At 30.6% G+C, this 19526-nt stretch overlaps 2 protein-coding genes across 2 annotated transcripts; one reads left to right on the forward strand and one right to left on the reverse strand.

Moving 5' to 3' along the window:
* Positions 1-6265: 6265 nt before the first annotated feature.
* Positions 6266-10321, forward strand: LOC129898937 (protein FLOWERING LOCUS T-like). The gene is made up of 4 exons (XM_055973653.1): positions 6266-6485; positions 7390-7451; positions 8781-8821; positions 9878-10321. The coding sequence occupies exons 1-4, from the start codon at positions 6285-6287 to the stop codon at positions 10099-10101; spliced, it is 528 nt and encodes a 175-aa protein (XP_055829628.1). The 5' UTR covers positions 6266-6284; the 3' UTR covers positions 10102-10321.
* Positions 10322-13015: 2694 nt separating this feature from the next.
* Positions 13016-16579, reverse strand: LOC129898894 (acyltransferase GLAUCE). Its single transcript, XM_055973613.1, has 2 exons — positions 15983-16579; positions 13016-14171 (listed from the first exon to the last, which is right to left on the reverse strand). Exons 1-2 carry the CDS (start codon positions 16562-16564, stop codon positions 13245-13247), a joined length of 1509 nt encoding a protein of 502 aa, XP_055829588.1. The 5' UTR covers positions 16565-16579; the 3' UTR covers positions 13016-13244.
* Positions 16580-19526: the final 2947 nt, after the last annotated feature.

Genomic DNA, 19526 nt, shown 5'->3' on the forward strand with positions numbered 1-19526 from the left:
AGTGGGCTATTTTATGTGTAAAAAATATAGTAAATTTTATCTAAATTCCATATTGATTCTTCTCAATTACACTCTATACCATAGTTTCTACATATATTTGGATCAGGTATCACGTTCCGACACACGGTTGATTATTTGTAGGTCCCGTGAGAGGACCCTCATGTGAAGTTATAGCATGTTGAAAATATTGATTGTGTTCTTCCTGAATATGGTTGGAGGTGAGATTAGTTAACTTTTTTTGTATATATATATATATATATATATATATATATATATATATATATCTATATGTTTGTTATGTTGAGTTTACTTGTCTATGATCCGCTTACTGCCTAACCGTGTGATCCTATCAGTACACCATTGTCTTTGTGTACTGATACTACTCTTGCTCTACCTTTTATTGAGTACAGGGCATATTCAGCCAGCTGCGGAGAGACCTCACCTAGAGAAATAGAAATCTTGTTCAAGTCCAAGGGTGAGCTATTCTGTCATGCTGTCGTGGACTTTGTTATTTATCTTAGTCCTTCATTCGGGAATCAGATGTTCAGACAACTGTTTTAGTATTGTTACTTTATTTTAAGAGTATTTCCCTTTTTCTATACTGATATTTGGTTAGAGTTTTGGTACGGACGACTTTCAGTTCCTAGGGTGTATTTACTTCCGCATATTTTGGGTTGATAACTAGTTGTTTTTCTGCGTTTATGAGAACTCATCATTTATTCTTGTTTTACACCTGTTTGGAATCTTTAAATTTGGGATTTCTTTGCGATTAGTATTGTTGGGCTGTTTAGAATGGTTCTCCCACCCAAGAGTTAGTGTAAGTGCCAGTCACGACGGGTCGGGGTCGTGACAAAGTTGGTATCAGAGCCTAGATTCGTTGATCTCGTCGTACCAAAATGAGTCTAGTAAAGTCTTGCGAAACGGTACAGAGACGTTTGTACTTTTCTTCAAGAGGCTACAGATTTTAGGAAAAGTTTCATTGTTTTCTTTTCTTCATGCTATAACTTGATTCCAATTGGTATCTTGTCACTCCCCGGGAGGGTATCCTAGGCGTGATCGACACTCGAAGACCATTGCTGGTCCCCAAGCGAACCACTTAGTCCAAATACACATCCATTCATTCATTCATTCATGCACTCAGTGGAAGACTCAATGCAATTTAAAAGGCATTCGGATGGGCTAACCAACTTAATATTTTGAAGAAGTATAAAACAATTTAAATTCAATCTCAACTTAATTTCAACTCAAGGAAAAAGTTTGAAAACCAGAACGAAGACTCAACATCATCAGTATCCATCTATGAAACCTCTATCACTAGCTAGATGGTGCCAATGACAAGTTCATAGTTACCCAAAAGAAATACTTCAAAGAAAAGATAACTAATCTAGAGTGCCTCCTGATGCAAGGAGGACTCACCAACTCTGAGAGTAGAAGTGATCGTTAACGATGAGTCTGTTGAGGATCTCTAACACTTGTATCTGCATCATGAAATAATGCAGATCAAATGAAATTAATACACAGAATGTACGAGTATGTAAAATGGCAGGAAGGATAAACAATCGACAAATACTTACCTTAAGCTCATCAATCAACTCAACAGGTAAGTATTTGTTGACTGTTTCTCCTTCCTACCATTTTACATACTCGTACATTCTGTGTACTGACGTGACGTTGTTATTATTATTATTGTTATTGTTATTATTATTGTTATCATCGTCATCGTCTTCATCATACTACATCGCTGATTATATCTAGCGGCATATTATCATAAAATTCCCCTCCCCCCACCCCCCCACCCCCTCATTTTTTTTGTTTGACGATCCCTATCATGCTTTTCAAAATAATATTCTTGACAAAAATTTCAACTTTTTTTATCCAGAATCAAAGAAAAGAGGTTCTTTGTTGTCATTTACCAAGATTTTAGAAAATACTTTATTGTCGAATAATGGAACAATGCACAGTCGAAATATTAGATAGATTAGAAAAAAAAATGTGATTGTCAGAAATGGGGGAATTTTAATTTGTTTGTCTTTCATTTGACTTGATATGAAATTTTAAAAAATAAAAAAAATTCTTAATCTTGTGATCATAAATTAAATATGTGTATAGTGTACCAAAATATTTATTAAATTTTATAATTTTAAATATGCCATATAAGATACTGAATGTAAAAAATATTCCAAAAAATAAATAATATTTTTTATGATCAAACGAATAATATCCTAAAGAAAAATGGGACCAATGTTCCTCCTTCCATTTGGAAAATGCGCATAAGGACCGTGCGGACTTGACGTCATTCTCACCTTCCTCCAATATATCATTGGCAGTTTTTTGCGAGTGCGGCACACATCTTTTTATTTATTTCGGAGTCATTTGTTTGGAGGGGTGTGCTAAACTCACCCTCAAGAATCAAGACCTATCCAGGGACTGCCTAAAAATATTTTTCAGGTGTAATGCATCGTCCAAATAAATCTCACCCATTATTTAGTGACTACAAAATAAAAAAGATTAACATTCATATATTAGCACTTTTTTTTCTTTATACAATCAGGTCATCAAAATATAATTATCAAAAAAAAAATGTTCATAAAAAATGAACTAATAAAGTGAAAAATAAGATAAACTAACTTTTAGAATATGTTAAAATAAATATAAATTTTTACAGTGTCAATATATATAAAAATTAGAAATCTATAGGATAATCTAAAAAGGAAATAATTGTACAAAAGTATTGTTTTTATCCTCTTTGCTATCCTTACGTAAAGAGGAAAATGACTTTGTAGTTGATGGGAAAATAATTACTCCTAATAATGAAACAGACAATTTTTTTAAATTCTTTTCGAATGTCTTAAGCACGTTTAGAATAATGTTAATAATTCTTGCAAGCCAACTATTCCTATTTTTTCATATTATTATATGGACCATTATTAATTTATATAAAGATGCATTTAAAAAAATTCATATTGTTCATTCAAAAAATGTCTCAATTACAACCAACTCCCTCTTTTCTTATCGAAAGATCAGCACTACTAATTTTGTTCTTAATTCAGAATTTAGGACACTTTTAAAAAAATTTGAAATCAAATTTTAATATATATATATATATTGTAGTTATAATGATTCCAATTGACCCATTATAACTTCACCAATACCGTTTAGATTATTCCACATTGATTGAGACATTGAATATTGTAATATGGTTTTGAGCAAAAAAAAATTCAAATCAATTTTTTTTTTGGAAAAAGTTTAGATTTTTAATATTCTATACGTTATGTTTCGCGCCTTTGAAAAAAATTATGCTTTGCTAGATACAAGTTCGATTGTTAAAAATAAAAATTAAAAATCAGTCCACTTGAAACATAAAAATTAGAACTCAACTTGCTAAAAAAAGGCAAATCATGCAATCAAGTTTTTGACTTGTGTTTTTGATAAAAAATCACGATAGTGTTTCCCAAAGCTAAAACAACTATTTTGCCAATTTCATAAAGAGGTGGATTAAAAACTCAATTAATTAGTATAAGCAAATGCAAGTAAATAAAGTGATTGTTCATTAAATCACTATGCATGACACTTCGACATTATCCCAAAATCAAAATTGTGGAATTGATAAGATTTTTGTCTTTGTTTGTTATTTAATAATTATATATTTTTTTATTTTATCTTTTTATAGTAATTTTATTCCATATTCTACTTTTTCTATAAATTTATTGTTCAAATTATTGATGTATGACATTACATAACAACGGAGGATGATATAATCTGCAAACATTGTATTCATTAAAAACTATAGAATACAATACGATACAATACAACACAATACAAATGCAAGTAAATAAAGTGATTGCTCATTAAATCACTATGCATGACACTTTGACTTTACCCCAAAATCAAACTTGTGGAATTGATAATGTCACGATCCAAAATAGGCCATGAGTGGCACCCACACTTAATCTCCTAGGTGAGAGAACCAACAATACAACCCCAACTTATACTAGCGACTTAACTTATAAAATACGATAATAATGTGGAAGCTCAACTTATGAAAGCAAGATATAACAAAACCACTAAAGTCTATTACATACGTTTCCCAAAATTTAAAAGTCATCACATCAAGAACATCTAAATTTTAAAATACTAAGTCTAAAAATATCAAACGCTAGAATAAAATAAATAACATAGTTCGTGTCCAAAACTAAGGACATTATGTCAAGACTGAGAGAATCCAACACGAGCTAGAAGGAAAAGCTCACTCTGGAACCTGATGTGTTGGACACTGGCTATAGCTGAGGTCGAGTCGAAGTCGATGGTATACTCGCTCCAGTCCACAAAATAAAATAAAGAAAAATACAAGTAGGGGTTAGTACAAGGCAACATGTACTGAGTAGGTATCATTGGCCGACTCGAAATAAAAATCAATATGCATAAAGTAATAGAGGGAAATCAACCATAACACTTAACATGTGGCAAACAACAAGATTAAGATCAAGTGACAACACAATGGAACAATTACGTAATCAGTCAACAATATCCAAAGTATACATGAGAACTCAGGCCTCCACGCCATGCTCTTTTGGGAAATGAGTTCTTTGGGATTGAGTAGATTAAGTAATTTTAAAATATTTTCCTTTAATATTACCATGTCAGAACGTGACACCCGATTCAAATATACCGTATCAGAATGTGACACCCAATTCAAATATACCGTATCGGAATGTGACACCCGATTTAAATATATCGTGTTGGAACGTGACACACGATCCAAATATACCATGTCGGAAGGTGACACCCGATCCAAATATAATTAACTTATCATTCTTTATTATCACATTCCACTTCATTAACAATATTTCATCAAGCCTTCTTTATTCAAGACATCACTTTTGATGGGACAAGTTCAAGATTATGGATTTCACGGTCTTGGAATTGCAGACCAATCGCAACAACATATTAACCATTCAAACCATAGTAAATGCATAGTAAACTTCACACATTACTCAATGACTATCAATCGCTATTAATAGTCTATTTATGATATAGAATAAATCATAACATACCTCAACCAAAGAACCGAAGTCAAGCAAGTTAATTTACCAATGTTTTTCCCCTTTTCCATGTCTCTGAATGTTTTCAATCTATCAAGTATGCATAATTCGTAAGTAACGAGTTCGTAGACACCTATATTACTATACTTCAATCCTAAATTCCAAAAATCCTACAGTATGAATCTATAAAATCACGTTCCTAATTTTTTGATGCCAATTAATTTGTCAAGTCTCATATTTCTTAAATTCAAGTCCATGGTTAAGTCTCAATTCCTCCAAATAACATAAATTTAATGATATTTATATAATAGAGTATACCTAATATTTAATTACCTATATCAATATATCAAAACATAAATCATAATGTGATATACTTAGAGGTTGGGTCTTCATCTTAGCCACCTGTACCGATGACACATCAAGTTCTACCAACTTGCTGTGCAACAAGAAGCAGCTGCAATCCAAGTAATACAACATGCATTAAGTAAGTCAACGAGGATTCCACTTCAGCCTGAAAAATGGCACTAGATGCAATTTTAAGGCCAATCACTTCTTTGCTCATCATAATGTCATAAGTATCCACTCACCTGTCAATATTGTTTTATTACCAAATAATATACTAATATATAATGTATATCCTAGCAACTAATATGTAGAACAAGAATGAAATTTTAGCCATTACCTGAAGCGCTTGCTTCTCTTTGTGCCGCCGAACTGTCCCTTCTATTTTGCAGTTCGTGCGTAGCAATGGACAATAGAAATATTAAATCCTATTCTATTATATTTTAATATATATGAGATAAGTGGTATAAGATATAAAATAAATTATCAATTTAGCCCACTGATTAAATTAGTTATCTAAAATCGTCCGTCAACTAATTAATAGTAATTATCGAATAGTCCAAAACACCCATTAAATATTTACTTTATGAGTCTTTTATGAAATATTCTTATACTCAAAACGACCTAATAGGTCATTACAAATAAGATTCTTGTTTGTGCTTTAAAATTGCAAGTGGATCAAAGTGTCACATATGCAAAAGGGCTATCATCAAGTTGGAGAAAAAAAGATATACCAAATGAACAAAAAGAATGAGGTTGATTTAGAATATTGGAAGTTGGAATGTACTAAAAACTACAATACAAGTGGATATACCAAAAACTAGCTTGTATAAATACCCTTTAGTTCTAGCTCATATGATGATCATTGACTCATTGCATAGTATTCATCAATTATTCATCATGCAAAGAGATCAAAGAGACACATTGAGACTTGCTAGAGTGATAGGGGATGTTTTGGATCCATTCACAACGTCTATTAATCTACGAGTTGTTTATAACAATAAGGAGGTTAGAAATGGTTGTGATTTGAGGCCTTCTATGGTTATCAACCAACCTAGGGTTGAAGTTGGAGGGGATGATCTTCGAACTTTTTACACTCTGGTATATACTATATATACACAATTTATATACAATCATACACTTAATATATATTGCACTAGCTATATTGCTTTGATATACAAATTATTGTCATTGTTTTCCTTGTTTTATTTTTTATGATGGCGAGTTTGAGGAGAGGTAGATGCTGATCGAAAAAGTATTGAGGAGAGATGATTGAATAAGACATGACACTCTAGAAATTTACTGAGGATATGACCCTAAATAGGAAGATATGAATATCGATGATTAGGATAGAGGGTTAGTAGATAATCTAGTGTTGTCTAGTTTTTCCTTATTAATATTATTATTATTATTACTCTCTTACTTTCTTACTCATTTTAATATGTTTTACTTGAACTGAGGGTTTATCGGTAACAGTATCTCCACCTTCACAAGATAGAATTTAGGTTACGTATACACCACTTTTCTTCAAACCTGACATATAAAATTACATTGCTTTGTTGATGGGCGAGTCTTGAGGCTTTTATTTATGATATATGCATGTTCTAATACTTAGTTGAAGTGTATGATTATTTTCATATGAGCCCACTTATTTTTAATTGTATCTTCCACAAATGAGACAAAAAATCGTTTTAATGAAAATTTTTCTTGATCGGAATCAAGCATTTTCTTAGAAAATGTGCTTTTTAGGATTTGATTAATTAATGAGTGAAAATACTTTTTGAAAGAGTATATTATTAAAAAAATAATAATGATATTAGAAATTAGAGAGTGTTGTGATGAATTTTTTGAGCATTAAAAATAGATAACAATGTTTAAGCATTGGTTGGAAGAATAGTAATATAAAATTGAACGTTAAGATTGTTGTGAGGAAAATTGTAAGTTTTGTGTAATAAGTAATGGGATAAAAAATATTTATATAATAAGATCACTCTTGTTTGTGAAGGTTATGGTGGATCCTGATGCTCCAACTCCAAGCAACCCATACCACAAGGAGTATTTGCACTGGTTAGTTTTTTTCTTCTTTTTTAAATTTTAATATTAACTTTCATATTAGAAACGTCGATCCGTAGTAATTGTCAAATATGTGTGATGGCTTTATTCAATTTTCCATTTAAGTAAAAACATAACAAACTACATGAAGTTTTTAACTTATCATAGTTAAGTACCTCTAAATATATGGTGGGAAAGTAAGTTCCTGATCAGAGATTTGAGGTTCAAACTTTAGGCGATGAAATTGCGTCTTTGATACATGAAGTGTTTTACTCCTTAAAGTGGATTTTCTTGCATAAGAAAATACAGTTTTGGGTTGGAAAATGAAAAAAATGGGAAATTTACATTAACGTACTATATTAAGAAAATATTTATCATTTATAGCAATAATATTTTTTTCCCACTGAATACTTATAATACAATTTTAATACATATTAACGAGAATAATTTATAATACTCATATAATACAAGTTTTATTCATGGATAATTTAATTATCACATATTTTAATACACTTATAATACATTATGAAACATTTATATTGCATGCATGATTCACTTTTAATACATAGTAGATATATCATAATATTGCTATATATTACTATAAATGATAATAAATAAAAATTATAGCTAAAATCAGTAATGATTTATTAAAAAATATTTTTCCTAGAAATTTTTCCAAAAAAAATCACAATTAAGTGATTTAATGAGTTGAGAATAAATATTAGTTACATAAATCAGCCCCGTAATGAGTGGCGCTATACCAATTATAGGCTCATTAAATTCTTGATAAAGGCCCAAAGCGATCGATACTCCTTCTAAGGCAAACTAGTCTTTGGCCCGTGGGCAAGGCTAGCACCTTGTGTCCAAAGAAGAAAATCGTGTTCAATGAGTTTAAAAATGGGTGATCTTGAAATTTTGACTCTCGTTTATTACATTGGCAAATTTTGAAATGGAAAAACTTGTTAAATTTGAAAGATTGTCAAATGACATATTCATATATTACATATCATTAACAGATGTGAAATCAGAATTTAATAATTATCAAGAATTTTGGATCATACTTTTTTTTTATTGTTCCAAATTAATTATTTGTATGATTAAATAAAATTCCTAAGCAATACAAATACATGATCTGAATCAAAATTATTAAGTTTTATCGAACCACAATGACTATATTAGCTCCGCCCCAGAATATTAATACTCTTTTTGCAAATATTTTAGATTTTCTTTTTTGAACTTCAATATTTTATTTTTCATTTCAATTCTTTGAATTAAACATATATTTAATCATTATTCAAAATACATAATAATTACAACATCTAATTCTCTGAGTAAATTTGTTAGGTTGGTCACTGATATCCCAGCAACCACAGGAGTAACCTTTGGTAAGTCTTTTCTTCATACTAATAATGAGATACCGATTGTTTTTATGCTATCAAGTCAAATAAAAAATATTTATAGCTAACTTACCATAAAAGAGTGAGATTAGTAATATATTAAAAACAAGTTTGTGTATCTATACACTATAACATGCTAAATACAAAGACAAGAATCCTCTGTCCCAATTTATGTATTTTGATTTGAATTTTGAAAGTTAATTTTTTTTAACTTTGATCGTAAAATTGGACATACAATCTTTAAATTGACATATTTTAAGCCTACGAAAAAATACTATAAATCACAATAATTAATAATTTACAATATTTAAAAGACATAAAAAAATTAGGTTAAAGAAAAACTCATTTAATTATCAAAATTTGTACACGAACACATAAATTGAGACGAAAAGAGTATAAAAAAAATTGTAGTTTGTACCAAGAATTAACCATGGGTTGGTCATTAATGAAGAGAAATGTGGCAGCAATTGACACCCCATCTTTATTAGAGACAAAATTTCTACTCAAAGGTGTCAAACTATAAAATGGTCCATTTTCATCCTCTTTGCAAGGAGTAAATTTCGACAAATATTGATTAGCAAGAAATCTCAAAATCTTTTCAATCATAATTGGAGCTTGAGGGTTTTTTGTTGGAACTTTGGATGCAATTTGAGAAGAGGATAATTGTGCATTTGGTGACAATAGATCAAAAATACCAAGTTCCATAGTGACTTTCAAGACCATGTTTAGGGCTAAACCAATTGGTAATTGCATAACACTTAAAATGTCTTATGCTTCTTTGGACATAATTTTCTTGCTTTGATCTTTTGATGATATATCCATTTCAAAATTTTGGGACTAATAATGGATGATGGGAGTTGTTGAGGGGAAAGTTGGAAGACTTGTTCCTTTTATAGTAGTAGCTAGCAAATTAAATAAGATTTAATTCAATTAATGATGTGTGATGCCTCTCGCTTATTGAAGTTTTGTTCAAGAAATATTTAGATCGCATTTGAAATTTCTTTTATCTTTTATATATTTGATTGTTTATTTTGTGTCATATAGGCAATGAAGTGGTATCTTATGAGTGCCCAAGTCCTACAATGGGAATACATCGACTTGTTCTTGTTTTATTTCGTCAATTGCGTCGAGAAATCGTCCATGCTCCTGAAAATCGCCACAATTTCGATACGAGAGATTTTGCAAAACTCAATAATTTTGGATTGCCGGTAGCTGCTGTTTATTTCAATTGCCAAAGAGAAAATGGTACCGGTGGCCGTCGAATGTAATCTTGCCTCAGAGTCGTTAAAAATAATACTGGTTGTGTTGAATCCTAAAACAAACACGCGACTTTTGGAGGATTATTTGATGTTCACCTATCAATATTTTTCAAGAGTCAGAGCAATAAATATAGAAGCTTGCTAGTTAATTAGTATCCAATAATAACTATAAAGTCCTTAGTAGTCATCATATCATGCAATATCAATTATTGGTGATTACTATATACATGTTTAGAATATCATTAAAGAAAATTAAAGAAGAATCTTTCTTCTATATATCTTGTATTTCAATCTTTATAAATCAATAATAGTTTTGTTACATATTGTTATTGTTGTGCCTCAGGAGGGTACCTTAGACGTGGGCAGCACTTGAAGACCATTTCTGGTCCTCAAGCGAACCACTTGGTCCAATCACACATCCAAACTCTCAGCGAAAAGTTTAATATAACTCAAAAGACAGATAACTCAAGTGGGCACTCAAAACATCATGAATAATAAAATAATATGCTGAAAAAAATAATCAAGCATGAAGTGACTCAATGTCATATACTCAGTAATGAAATTATGTTTTAAAAACACTGAAAGAGACCCATCTAACTCAACTTTGACTCTATCCATGAAGCCTCTAACTCAATACTAGAAAGGTGTCAAGACAAGTCCAAGGCTATCTCAAATGACCATCCAAGAATAACGAATGAAAGAACATAAAAGAAGCCATCCGGATGCAAGAAGATCTCACCAAAAGCTGAGTGGGACCTAGTCTTCAACAATGCGTCTATTGAGGACCTCTATCATCTATATCTGCATCATAAAACAATGCAGGCCAAATGACATCAGTACATGGAATGTACGAATATGTAATATAGCTGAAAGAAACTTACTCAAAGATACTCAACTCAACTCAAAGACTCACTCTGAAATAGTTAAACTCAAATAATCAAGCCATATGTACAAAGAACTCTTTAAAAGATAGGAATAAGTAAATGTAACTCAGTATATATAATAAATATAATATTTTATTTTATTAGGGAGTTTCTCTAACCGACAACCATCACTTATGAGCTAGTGATGATACAACGAAGCGACGTCGTTGATACATTCATCCAATACCTTGCTAGAGTAATGGACATAAAAAACTATGGATCCAATCATCAAGTCCTCTTTTGGGACAAGAGAGGTGTAGCCTCTATCCTACATTGGCTATGCAGTTATGGGGTTTGAGTGTATCAAACTCTTACCCAACTTAGTGCTCAATACTACTCCCAAAACATTTTCTCATATTAACATCATCATTTAGTCTCATTGGACTTTTTATTTAAACCTCAAACTCATCTCAAAACATCGAGTAAGGGCACGCTAAGACATTCCTTTTCGTGCTTTCGATCTGCTTACTTTGAATAAAGAGAAAAAAAATCATCATTCTTTCTTCATTAATCATTACACTGCTTGGTTAAAAGAAAACATCATTTACGTTGTCATCAAAACATCTTGTTCAAAATCCTCATTTAGCTCTATTTTTTATTTCATCAAACTCATTTAAAATATGCTTCATCTCAATTTGAAAATAATACTTTATTTTATGCAAGAAATAATCAATCTCGACCTCAAGTAATACATGGAAAAAATATGACCATGACTCAATTAAGGTTCATGTGGATGAATACATGGATATACGTCTCAATGACTACCCAACATCAGAGACATTATCAATACATAGATAAATTCAGAAAACTTCAAGGAAGCATCAATGGACATCAAGAACTCTATTCTAGATTTAGGGTAAACTTAACTCGAACTCACCTTTGAAGAATTACATGCTGGACGTGTGGGTGGACTCAACCCAATGCTCTGAGTAGCGTTACATACCTGGAAATCGAAGAAAAATTAAAAGTTGAAAGGTAGGAGTGAACACTTGAACCTTAGCCTCTTTCTCTTCTTCAATCCTTGCTCTCAAATAAACTAAGTGTTAGTGAGAGCGTAGGCATATAGGGTACTGTTAAGGGACTCAAAATAGTACCAAAACGTTGAGATTTTAATTGAAAAAGGGTAGAAAAATACCAAGCTACCCTTCACAAAAATATGATTTTGGTCGTATATGGGTCGTTTCTACGACTCGTAGAAATTTTGACGAGTCATAGGATCCACTCGTCCTGTCAAACTCTGAAAATTGGGTCTCTGAATCTCTCCTTCTACGACTTGTAGACTTTTTGACAAGTCTTCATCATCACTCGTGGGAATGACTTTACTTTTGGATTTTTTCTAAGTGTTTTGGAGGTTCTACGGGTCCTTTTTACGAGTCGTCAAAATTTCTACGAGCCTAATCAAGCCTTGTAGAAAAGACCCCAAAAACTGAAATTTTTCTAATAGTTTCAAGGTTTTACGGGTCGTTTCTATGACCCATACAAAAATCTATGGATCGTAATGTTGATCCGTAACTTCTGATGATCTGACATCCTCTAGTAAAATGGTCATAACTTTTTACTCCAAACTCGAAATGAGGCAAATTTGGTAGAGTTGGAAAGAAGACTCAAAGACCTTTAATTTGATAGATAATGGGCCACCTAATTCATCATATTCTAGGATATATGGTCGTTTAAAGTTGACCTAAGTAAAATCTTATGTCGAAACTCTATCGGTGAGAAATCTTTCAACACAACTTGGTGCTGGAAGATCATTGTGATCCAAATTCACTTCAAATACACCTCAAATACTAAAGAATAAGTCATAACAATTATACTACAATAGAATTTATTGGATTCGATCCTATACGCATACAAAAAATGATTCGGGTCTTAGCGTAATTTTTTTTGGGGTGTTACAGTTATTGACACCTTTGTAGATTTCAAACGAATCCGATGTTGGGTCAAGCCTTGTCAGTTGGTAATATCCAAAGGAAAAAAAAGAGAGAAATAGAAAAATAAAATTAAGAATAATCACTTCACTCCATATATAGTCACTTAAATCGTTACTACATTAATATCCATTCTGTCGTCTTTCACAAAAGCCCATTCGATCCAAAAGATATACAAATATAATCATTTATTACACTTTTAGCATTACCATACAAGATTATTAAAATTCAGCACTCACATCATCATGTTTAGAACATATATAAAAGACTTGTTTAAAAAAAAAGTATACATATATATATATCAATCCAACAAGAACTTGTGAAAATAGGACTCAAATTTCTTCATTTGCTTGGGAGGAAGAGCAACCAAAATATTAACCCCATCATTGTTGTTGCTCATACCATCATCAATATTTGGGAACAACAAAATAATATGTTTTGTATGACTAACCACAGGACAACTATACTTTGGTTTGCCCCAAGGGTATTCAACTTGTGAAAACCCTAATTTCCACCATGAAGAAAGCAAGAATTCCCCATTTGGAAATCCCTTATAAATCTCACCCCAATCAATTGCACTTCTCGCATATTCATCATTCATTCTCTTACCCCCTTGTGACACCAAAGCCACAATTTTACCAAAAGGCCCTTCTTCTAGCTCGTGACACGTGGCTGACGCATAGGACGTCAGCACAGCGTTGCCAGCGTAAGATTGTGGCAACGGCGGATTTAGTCTTGGTCTAATATCAACTGCGAATAAAACTGTTGAAATCCGCTCTGAATTGTTCTCAACATCGCACGATAACGCCTTGCACCTCCATACGTAAGAAGTCACCACATTAAAACTCGTAATTTTTGCATTGGGGGCATTTTTGTCTTTTGCCTTTTCCTTCAAGGAATTAATGTCACTTGAATTGAGACTAAATATTTTGAAGTCGAGTTCTTCTTGTAGAGTTTCAAATACTTTAGGGTTTAGTTCTTCACCAATGGGGACTTCCAATTTGAGTAATTCAACGTGTGGGAACGTGACACGTGGTGGCGTACGAGCAGCTAGGAGGGTACGATCGTTGCATGGGACAATGGCTAAGGGCTTAGGATTATTGTTGTCATCGTGATCAAATGCTTGTGAAGCTAAGTTTTGTAAGAAAGTCTTGAAGCTTATTCCATCAAAGGTTATGTGATTTGTTGAAAAGCCCATTGCAAAACCACCACACTTAAATGATGTCACCTAAAAAAAGTAAGAAAATTAAATGGTTATAGTTGTCATGGACCAAATATATTATTAAAGAAGAATTCAACTTTTATACATGCATGTTGACTATATATTATGAGAACTTTTGTGTTATCAAATCACCTAAAAGATAATTATAAGTAACTGTCTACAAAAAGTTAGAATTAGTAATCTAAAAAAATGTGTTTAATTTGGATTTATATCATTCAACACCAATAAATAGAGGCAGATATAGAGCGAATTCAATGAATTCAACGGAATACAATATTGTTTTTAACTCGATCTATAAGTATATATGAAATAAATAAAATAAAATACGAATACATATACAAATTAAATTCATTCTGAACTCACTGATTATATATAAATGTTAGATTCATGCTTGTCTGTCATTAATCTTTGTGTTTATTTTAACTTTTGAAAAGTACTGCTGGGGTAGGTGAACGCTTAATTATTTGAAAAGTACATATTACCCCTCTATTTGTTCTATGAAAAAGTAAATGGCTAAATTTAGTATTAATAAGTGACAATTTTGTGCACTTTTATCCTTTCTAACTAATGTTTAAACTCAACTAAAGACTAGCAATTACATACCAAAGATAATCGTTAAGTATTCCTTTATTTTTAATTATAGATCTTAAGTTTGAGCACTAAAATGAACTAATCGTCTTTGGTAAAAGATTGTTGTACTATCCGAAATAGTATTTTTCAATACAAATTTGAATTAGTTAGGCTTCCACGTGAGTACCCGAATGCCGGAGCTAGCCAAAAAAGAATGACAATTTTTCACATAGTTTAGTTGAAAAAGATTGAGCTTTTTTTTTGTTGGACTTACAAAGTCGCCTGGTGATGGAAACTTTTGTAATAGTAATAGTAGTATATCAACCCCTCCTCTACCAAAAACTAATAGCAGTCTAGCACTGTCACTTTCTTGTAATGGCGTATATTAAGTTTTTAATATAAATATCTTTTTTACCAGAAAAAAAAAGAAAAAGATTGAACCTATTACTATTATTTGAATCAAAGGATGTGATGAACATCATTTATTTTTCTTGATTGAAGGCAGCCCAAAGCATTGGCATTATGGTAATTATAGTAGCTTATTCTAACTTTCACCCATTCTGTTGATAAGGGTTCGATTCTCCACATTGTAATTTCTTCCCCCATCACTTCTTTCCCGACCCCCATTTAAAAAAAACATTGGCACATTACTTATTGCATTGAGTAGTTGTACATATGGTGAAAAGTCGAAAGGAATTAATTAATGACTAATATATAAGGACAGATATATTGTGTCCAAATTAACCCATCACCAAAAGTCTACATTCACCTTTATTTGCAGTACAAGTTGGATAGAACTCATTAGCTTTGTTATGTTTCAAAATGCTTGACGTTTTAGAAAAATCAAAAAAAAAAAATCATTGTTATCTTTCCCCCCTTCAAATCTACCTTTATTACACCAACTAGTGAATGTTAATTAATTAAGAGAAACGTTCAAAGGAGAGATAAAAGATAGTTTAGATAAATATCTTTTATGACCAGAGGCAGATCCAGAATTTACAATACTTTTTTCATATTAACATGTATATGTGTGTGCATGTGCACGCTTTTGTGTGTGTTTCGTGTCAAAAATATAATATAAGGTTTAGTTGAATCTATCGTTCAAAACCTACATCAATCCCAACTATTAAATATTTTTTTGAAGACATGTGTAAAAATCTTAGAAGACAGATAATATGGACACGAGAGAATATAATATATTTAAAGCACTAGTAATTAAAGGATGAGTATCATGAATTTATTTATACCTGGATAATGCAAAGTGGTTTATCATCCTTTTCCAAGTGATCAATGTTCTCATGAACAATTAGTTGTTTAAAAGCAGGATTAGGGTAAACCAAATCACCAATCTCCTTTAATGTTAATTCACTTGAAGCAACCATAAATACAGCCCCAGCATCACTATTACAATCAAATTCCAATCTTTTTGATTCTTGATTCATCGTAAGTCTCCCAGCCAAAAAATCATAATGGACTAGGACTCTTGATAACGCGATTCGAAGCCTTTCTATGACAATATCTGGTGGAAATTCAGGATTTGCATTGAAAAAATGTAGTGTTTGGACATCAAAATTGAGGACTTGATCAATATTTGATAAGAACATAGGTTTTTTTGGAGTTTCCTGAGATGGGAAGACTAAGCTAGTGTCATGGATTGTGACTTTTAGGTCTTGGATTGTTGATTCAAGGGGTTGGTATAGGGTTCCCATATTGAAATATTGAATTTTTGTTTCTTTGTTGTGGTGTGTGGTGTGTTTTGTTTTGGTGGCTAGGAGTTGTGTATTTATACTAAAATTAAATAAAGTGAAAGGGACCACCAATGTGTGCATGGGGTCATATATAGTTTCGATCCCGTCACCTTAATTAATGAGAGGTTTCGATTCGATAGGGAACTTCAATTTTTTGTCAGAAGAGTATCTAGATTATAATATACAGGTTTATGTAAATTTAGTAATTTTTTCTCAACTTGAGATCGTAATGAGAATTCATAAACTTTATATTTTAAATTTACCTTTATTCTTTATAGCTGGAAGCGTTATTTTACTCTTTCGCTAAAATTATCAATATGAACCTGAATTAGTTGAACCATTGAATTTCGAAAAGAGGGGGAAGGGGAAAGGAAGTGATTAGATCTTTTTCAGTTACATGGGTTGCACGTGTATTTTAGGTTAAAAAAAAAAAGTAAATAAGAAAAAAATTTCATAAAGATAAATAAAGCTAGATATGTGGCAATTGTAAGAAGTGTACTGGTTTAAATCTAATATGTTTACATTTATGTGCCTTTCATTATCAGTACAACTGGCCTTCAATTTCTTCTCAAGGATGTCATACTATTGACAATTGCCTATATAGTTTTAATTGCGGAAAAGGGTCAAAAATATTTTTAAAGTATGTGAAATTTATTAAAATGAAACTTATAAAAATGTATTCTTCATATATCTAGTTTTCTAATATGGCTGAAGTATAGACTTAGATACTCCGATTGTATATGATATGTATATGTTGTGTATACGTATTTATATTATATGTATATCTAGTATAAAGTGCACATTGCATATATATTATGTACATATTTAGTAAATTAGATGATTGAATGGTATTTGTTTGGAATTTTTTCATTATTAAATTTGTCTTCCGTTAATAATTTGACCCAATTATGCTTTTACCTTACTTAATTGGGCCAAAGATGTTCATATTTCATACAAGACTTAACAAAAGACTAATAAGAACATATTAATTTGGACTTACATACGTATTTTAAGGGTATATTGGACCAACCTACACATATAAGTTAGACATATTTGGTCGAATTTAGCTTCTAACGATAATTATGCAACAACTTATAAAATTACATTTATGAAGAAATTTGGTTAAATTGTAGTGAATTTTTTCACCAATTTAAGGCATCACATAGGCATATAATGAGCCATTTTATAGTAACCTAACATCTCATTTTGTAAAATTTAAATTAGATGTTCTAGGTAAAGACAAAACAATAATTTTTCAGATTATTATTCAACTAATAATTATTATTTCAGAGAGTTATCCTTCTCCTTGATTCTAATTTTTTTTCTAATAAAAAAAGTAACTTTCTGAAAAATTAATATTTAATTTTTGAAAAAAAGAAAAGAAAAGAAGAAGATCATATTAATTATTTATGATTATCAATTTACACTAGCTATCAATTTGAAAATAGATCTTTTCTGTATCATGTAGTGTCTCCACCTACTTTATCAACCATATTAATTACTATGATTTATACTGAGGTTACTATATTGAAACTTATTATTTTATATGACCAACATGATTGTGATATGGTGATGAGACTGTTTTACTCTTAATCAAATGTTTGAGGTTCGAGCCTTGGATATAGATTCTGTTGGACCCTGCGTGGTCTGGATTTAGTCAGAGCTCCACGAGCTTCGGACACCAAGCAAGAAATCGAAAAAAAACTTATTATTTTATGTGAGTTCTTCAACTTTCTATAAATACTTTTGTAGAAAATAAAAGGAAAAATTAAGGTTCTAACTTATCAATTATTATTTGATTTTCCTACAATAAAAGAGTCATGAGAACTCCATCATGATCCTTTCTACTTTATAATTAATTACTAACTTTTAAGAATTGGTTGAGTTAACAGTTTATGAAAATGATTGTCTATTAAACAGCTTGAGAAGTTGGTTGAAAAAAATATTGTTGCTATTAAGAGTTATTACAATATAATTAAAACTCCACAATTCATGACATAAATTTAAATTATATACATCGATATTGAAAAGAAGTTTTGTACGATAGAGTTTTTTTAGCTCATTATGTTATGTTAGTCATTATTTTTATTAAGTTATATATATACATCCATATTGAAAAGATATTAATTAACGGATAATATATCAATATTATCCTTCTTATAGTTAGTGCAATTTCATGTCTAGAAAAATACTCTCTTTAATATTATACTTTCTAAAAAATGTAAAATAATTGAAAAACCTCTTCAAGAGAAAGATAATTTTTTTAAAAATTAATTAATAATTAGACTTTGAAAAATTATTCATTTTGAACCATAAAAAAAAAAAAAGTCATTTATATTGAAAAAGTGTGTGTACTATATATTATTCTTCATGCTAATTAATATTTCAACCAACTTTTCATCTAAATCTAAGTCCTTCCTAATTTTGGGACATACAAATTATTTCCTCTTTAATTAGTGTCATATACTACCACAAAATTTTGTTGTATTAGTCAATGGCTAATTTGACTTTTGAAACTATCTACATTTTTCCTTATTAATTTTTCATTTATTATTATTTAATATTTTTTTTGAAAAAGTTGATCCCCTAAATTGATAGGTGGAAAAAAAGAAAGATAATTTATAGAAATATAGTTCGATAGGATTTGAACCCTACATCAAAATTTATCTGATATTCAAAATTTATTGTATGATACAATTTAAAGGAAAACATGTTATTATTAAAAATTCTTCTATTTGTAGGGTTTAAAACCTCAAATTCAAGACTTTCGATTAAAGGATGGAGAGAGCTTTCATTTATTTTACTATGTCCTTAATAGCGAGAACGAATAAAATTGCATTTGTCAGTCTATTAAATCAAAACTATTACTAATAGTTTATCAGGACCAAGCTTTCAAAATCTATTTATTTTGAAAAATATATTTTGTCAAGAATATTTTTCAAAAAAGGAACTTTGCTCACACGAAAATAACAGTTTGTGTTTGGTTAGTCAATTTTAAAAATATTTTTTCTATTATTAAAGAAAAATTTGTGTTTCGCCGAGA

The sequence above is a fragment of the Solanum dulcamara genome, chromosome 1 (assembly GCF_947179165.1).
Source record: "Solanum dulcamara chromosome 1, daSolDulc1.2, whole genome shotgun sequence".
NCBI lineage: Eukaryota > Viridiplantae > Streptophyta > Magnoliopsida > Solanales > Solanaceae > Solanum > Solanum dulcamara.

Bases quoted from the DNA above. Each gene is read 5' to 3' on its own strand.
- LOC129898937 (XM_055973653.1), top strand. From the start codon at position 6,285: ATGCAAAGAGATCAAAGAGACACATTGAGACTTGCTAGAGTGATAGGG. The intron at 7,452-8,780 runs GTTAGTTTTTTT...TAAATTTGTTAG, and splicing joins CACAAGGAGTATTTGCACTG to GTTGGTCACTGATATCCCAG. The intron at 8,822-9,877 runs GTAAGTCTTTTC...TGTGTCATATAG, and splicing joins AACCACAGGAGTAACCTTTG to GCAATGAAGTGGTATCTTAT.
- LOC129898894 (XM_055973613.1), bottom strand. From the start codon at position 16,564: ATGCACACATTGGTGGTCCCTTTCACTTTATTTAATTTTAGTATAAAT. The intron at 14,172-15,982 runs GTATAAATAAAT...TACTTTTTTTAG, and splicing joins AACCACTTTGCATTATCCAG to GTGACATCATTTAAGTGTGG.